The sequence below is a fragment of the Teleopsis dalmanni genome, chromosome 2 (assembly GCF_002237135.1).
Source record: "Teleopsis dalmanni isolate 2A chromosome 2, ASM223713v2, whole genome shotgun sequence".
In the NCBI taxonomy this organism is placed as follows: Eukaryota; Metazoa; Arthropoda; class Insecta; order Diptera; family Diopsidae; genus Teleopsis; species Teleopsis dalmanni.
This window is the reverse complement of record NC_051847.1, coordinates 94498218-94504555: the sequence shown is the minus strand read 5'-3', so window position 1 is coordinate 94504555 and position 6338 is coordinate 94498218. Positions and strand designations below refer to the sequence as shown.

The 6338-nt window shown below is 31.5% G+C and overlaps 1 protein-coding gene across 1 annotated transcript; it reads right to left on the bottom strand.

The window, feature by feature from the left end:
* Window positions 1–4046: 4046 nt before the first annotated feature.
* LOC119675094 (pollen-specific leucine-rich repeat extensin-like protein 1) lies at window positions 4047–4697 on the bottom strand. Its single transcript, XM_038086282.1, has one exon. It carries the CDS (start codon window positions 4695–4697, stop codon window positions 4047–4049), a length of 651 nt encoding a protein of 216 aa, XP_037942210.1.
* Between the last annotated feature and the right edge of the window lie 1641 nt (window positions 4698–6338).

Sequence of the window (6338 nt, the reverse complement as noted above, 5' to 3'; positions counted from 1 at the left end):
GATATCTCAGGGTATAAAAATGATTGGCATATTAATCATACTTGTATAGAAGAAAATGGATTTTGACAAAAATTGACTTCACACTTCTGATTTGTTTGACATATTTTTATGAAATTCCCTAATCAAATACAAGGACACTATATTAAGAAAATAATTTTAAAAATTTAGGAGTTAAGTACCAATTAATTTATAAATATAATAAAATGTAATATTTAATCCAAATCAAAAATAAAATTTAATTATTTTTGTAATAATTTCGGTCTTGAAACCAATTAATATAAAATATTTCCGTCAAAAAACGACGGTAAAAAAAAGTTTCAAGCAAACTACGATGTAGCGATAATCACAATTGAGTCAAATATAGACTGAAAAATATAGACTAGAAACAAAATTATTCTCTCCACACGCAGCAGTCAATCATCTTCTTGGGGTATCTAATGAAACTACAGTTTTTAAACTGAAGTTTTGACCATTAGACAGACATGGCTGTTATTTGTAAATCACATCAATGACAAATCTAGTGCTACCATTTTTATTGATAGCCAAATAACAAATAGGACCCTGCAATCCCTTATAATGCAAATAACGGAAAGTTGAAATTGGTGAGCTAAACCGGCTAGCTGACATCACTTTCATCTGAATTCCCAAACATAGAGGCATTGTAGGGAATGAAGAAGCAGACGGCTGAACCTGCCTTTACGTTTGTCTACAGGAACAAACTTATGTTCTCCGGGAGATCGTTAAAAGAAGTACACACAGATTTGAGCCCCACTGACTTATGATTCCGCATTGTTGAGATACCAAGGTTTACATCAGGAACCTTAATGCAAAACATACCCATATACGATTGTTCCAAGATTTTTACCCTTTCTTACTTTTTAATTGAAGTCTTAAATTTTCTTAAAAAGTCAAAGTCATGAAGTTATCACTATTTTAATACTTTACCAGATATCTGCATAATTCAAGTCTCTTTTTATAACCTAAAATATTTTGCATAGTTTGTCGACCAATAGAAAGGATAATGTAAGTACTACTACTATAACCTGGTATAACAGGTAGGAGATTTAGGAAGAAACAAATCAACAAATTCACATATTTTCTGATTCCACCTAAATTTGACTTTCTCTTTTATTCTGCCTTACAGTCCACATATAATAGACACTTAACAAAAACCTTAATACTGGACTGAAAATAATTATTATTGTCCATACTCTCTTTTTTGCTGCTCGTTCTTAATTCTGGAAAGGCCCTGCGCAGAAGCCCTTTAATGCCAGTATCATTGTGACTGTAATTAAAACTCAAAGTTCATTACTTTTATTGAATGTAAAGTTGCATTTTCGAACCCGGTACTGAGCTCCAAAGAACAGCAGAGGTGTTAGATAGGCCTCGTCTCCTCCCTAGAAGTAAACTATGTCCAAATGTAAAGCTTCAATTAGTGAAGGCGGAATTCCTTGGAATTCTATTGAAGACGTTCATCATCGCATTGTACTGATACGTGTGTTAAGAGTACCGCGATGTTGGACCTTAACTGCAGGTAATCACTTTAGAAAACTATGAGTTTTTTAGTTTATGTAGCTCCATGGTTCTTTTTTATATTTTACATATATGTCGAATGGATTTGTTGATGAATATTCAAATTTGTATCTGTATCGAGTTCATACATTTATCATCTCAACTATGCTAAGTTGTTAAGTTGTTTAATTAATAAAGAGCTAATGTAACTTCCACAATTTCTTCAGATTTTTATTCGTTTAGATATCCTATTAGGAAATCAGGGGTACGTATCCGTTTTACATATGTATCCGTCCTTTAGATATCACAAGAATCAAATCATTTAGAAGTCAATTTTTTTTCTTCATAATTTTATTTGCTAAGATCTGTCAAATTCATCTATTTTTTATATTTAGTACTCCTTAGAGCTTTCGTGCTATTAAGCAATATTCTTTTCAGAAGTGCTCTTAATTTATTCTCACATTTTAAATTCGTTCCGTAAAGGATTCCGTCATTCATTTTGTATCCTGAAATTACACTATTATTCACTGACCTCGTGCACATTTTCATCATTGTTTTTTTTATCATACAATATTTTGAAATATTTAAGGTTGTCAGAAAAATAAAATGCTTTTAATACACAATTAGCATTTCTACCCTCATCATTCGAAGCTGTTTTGTGGAAGAGTTTCCTCTGCTTCCAACAATCTGAAGTATCAGCTCCTGTTCATCTGCCCTCTGAGGTTGTTCTGTTATTTGAGTGTTGTTGACTTGACTGAGTGACGTTTAATTAATTTATACATTTTATTTTTTAGATTGACCAATGAATGTACTCGACACATAATATTTTATGAAAATAATTTTTATCAATTTATTTATTAATAGTAGTCTTCATTGAAATTTAGGCCATTCCTATGAATGAAAAGAAAGTGAAAGCATAATATGTAACACAATAATTGAAGATGATTAAATAGCATTCAGATTCTCTTTAGAAGATTCTCCATCATAACTTAGAACTTCTGTTATTTATTTTTATAGAGCGAAGTATTTTAAATAATCTAGAAGTACTTCAATGACTACGGCAAGAAAAAAAACCACAAAACTTTAGACGACGAAAACAATATTTCATCAAATCGAATGATCACCTCAGTACCTATGCTTCCAATCCAACAGTGTCTATCGAATGGAAATATTCCAGATGAACTGATAATTAAAAATATCATCATAGTTTATAGCAAAGAATTAATAGCAACAGATTAAAACACTTAGGGTAGATTAACCTGGTGTAGCAAACCAGACTTAAACCTCTTGATTGGTAATGACACCCGATGAGGCTAAACCCCAGTCCAGATTTTAAGAGTAGGCATTTTTCCGAATCGAAGTAACTTAAGGCTTTATTTCTGAGACAGACCCGCCAAACATTCTTTAAAGTACGTTTGATTTAATTGATTTGTTAAATTTGATTCCAAGCCCTAATGCCGTTGTTACACTCAACATACAATCACATCGATTTTAGTTGGTTATAAAACCAATATTTATACTCCTTAAAATCAGTGCATGATACAAACGAGAAATCTGGGATATGACCCTAATTAGCAGTGAATTATAGTCTTGAATTGAGGCTACAACAGTTTAAGACAACTAAAAACACCGATTATTGTCAAATCCACTATATCTTTTCTTATATTCATCCATTGTGTAATATTTATAAAACGACTTAACGAGAACTAACACTTTTTATTTTTGCCAGAATTATGTCGTATCCCAACAGGACAATATGATATGAATAACTTTCGTCTAACCGACAACCACCTCTCTCTATTTCTTTACTTACTATTTATCGAATACCACAATAAACTTTCCGTCAAATCTCAATATATACACCATGAGTATGAACAAGGAATTTTGTAGCACAACTAAAGTTTTGATATAAATTTACTATCGATATCGCGATTCGAGACTCTAGACTTCGTCCTTATTTTTCTGATACATTACACTGAAAAGGGGGAGGAGCGCATTTCCCCTGGAATGTTTACACAAGGCAAAGTGTCTTCTGTCTTCCATTTTAACATGGAAAATGACAGCACAATCCAGGATCCAGGACTACAAGGTCGCACATCCGCTGGGTAATGAACTAATACTGTGAACAGCGGGTCCTACCCCCAGAACTTTAAATATGAGTTGTGTACAAGGCTTGGCACCCGTAGCGTATAATCAGCCACCAATGAAAGACGTAAAGATGCCTTAGAATTGGGAGAAGGGTCGCACACAGCGACCCTTCTCCCTTCTATGTCTCTCCAGGCGCCTGGAGAGACATACTGCGTGTCTCTGAAACATGGTAACTGAAGAGTCCTGAACTTTAATTAGAAACCATAAAATTAATTTACTCACAAGAAGAACGCATGCTTTAACAATACAATCTTCTAAACCAATTTTTCTTCGTCTTAAGCACTGTTTTAAAAAAATATATTCTAAAATTTAAGTTTCTCACAACAAAAAAACAAGATTTTATTAAATATCAGCTTTGCTTTACATTTTAATCGAAATTATAATACTTAGAACAATTGAACTGGTTGGAAAGGTCTGAAGTTAATTGGCTTGCCAGCAAAGTGCACTTCTTCGGAAGATTCGGCTTCTGGTACTTCTGGTTGTGGCTTGTGGAAATGTGGTCTTTCGTGAAGTGGTTGGAATGGTCTGAAGCCGTTTGGTTTTTCAGCAAAATGCACTTCTTCAGAAGATTCTGCTTGTGGTACTTCTGGGCGTGGCTTGTGTGCATGTGGTCTTTCGTGTTGTGGTCTTTCTTGTTGTGGTTTAGCAGGGTATTTTGGAACTGGCTCTTTTTCCTCCTTGTGGTGGGGTTTTTGTACATTGATTGGCACAATAACAACTTCGACACCAGGACGTTTTGGATCTTCCTTTGGTTTCTGTTGTTCCAATTCATTTTGAATTGGTGGTTTTGCAAAAACTTCCTGTTCGGGTACATTTGGAGGGGCGACAACGGGAACACCATTGACTTCGCTAATGAATGATGGTGGTGGCTCAATTTCTACTTTTGGTCCGTTATTTCCGTGGTGTGGACGAGATGGTGGCTTGAATTGGCCTAAACTTCCAACCGGCCTCGGTGCTTGTATGTTCCAGTCCATTGGGATGGCATGTACATAATGTAAAGCCAAAATGGCAACGAAAGCGTAGATTGCTGATTTCATTTCCGAAAATGTTGCTACGTGCAATTGACGAAAACTCCGAAATAACTATGATAAAACCAGTTGCGTTCACGTCTTAAATACCTTGACAGAAGAATTCTTTAGAGCAGATAATTTGATGGTGGATTTATCAATTCGTCATTAAACGAAAACAACTTCCATGTTTGAATGCAACAAGAATTTCCCCTTTTTCTGTTGTTCTGTGAACATTATTAATTACGGTCGATAAGATAAGGGTACGACTGGTGATAACTCTTGTACTTTGTCTAAACTGTCAATTGTAAACAGTAAACCAGCAACCAAAAACCAATTTCAGATTTCAGATTTATTGCTAATATTCGGAAATTTACTCTTTCCGTTTTTTGTCTTGTCGTCTTCTAATCTCAAATATTTATCCCCAATCAAGACGTGACACACAATCTTCACTTCATTACGCAAGGTAGTCGATAATATGTAATAATTATAAAATCATAATTACAAATTCTATTAATGCAATACTTAAAAATTAAACTTAATTAATTAATTGATTTATTTTAATTAAATTGTATTAAATTAAATTAGCAATTAATTAAAATATAAATAGAAAACGAGACCTGTTCATCTCTACTGATTTAACTTGATAACAATAATTTTAGGAGAATATTTATTAATAATATTATTGGAAATAGTTTTTAAAAGAATTTTTATTTTTATTTTATTTATAAAATAAAAAAATAAACTATTTTTTAGATGCTCAGTTTTATATAAATAATTTAATATAATTAATTAATTATAATTTAAAGTAATAATTATAAATTATTAAAAATCAAAATTGTTTAATAATTAATTATAAAATAAAAAATAAATAATTTTTTAGATGCTTATTTTTATATAATTTAATTTTCTATTTTATTTTGTTTATTTATTTATTTTTCTATTTTCTATTGTCTGAAATAATTTCCATTGCGTTTACGTCAACCGAGAAAAAGTATTTACTTTTTAATATTTTACAGATACATTTTATTTTATTGATTAAAATATAAAGCCATTTATAAAAATATATTGTCAAAAACTTTTAATTTATTTATTTTATATATTTTAATAATTATTATTAAAGTTTTAAGTTTTGACTTATCAAATCTCGTAGAGTATTTATATATTTAAAGAAGAGTAAATCTTCTTTAAAGCCAAAATCGTAGAAAAACGGTCTTTGAACCGATTAATTGCAAACTGCTTGCGTTGAGGTTTTTGTCATGGATAAACGCACAAACACCGATAGGCAGAAATTCTTCTATGCACTATTAACTTACTATTGAACTTACAAACACCTATAAGCACAACACACTATTTATTTACTATGCATAATTAATTTATTTTATTATTGATTCAACAAATCACATCACAAAGTGTATAATAACTTAGAATCACATTTAAATTTTTTAAATTAATTTTTATTGATAAAGACCGTATTTTAAAAAAGTCCGTAAAATTCTAGCAAATCAAATATCGTATTATAATTATTGTGACCAAAAACCGTATGCATAAAACATTCTTCGTTATAAGCTAAAATAGTATAACATTTATACTTGTTCAGCTAAAAGGTGGGTGTCAAAGTTAATCTTTCAAACAGCGGTTAACGAAAATCTCTGTGTACAGTGGCTTTAA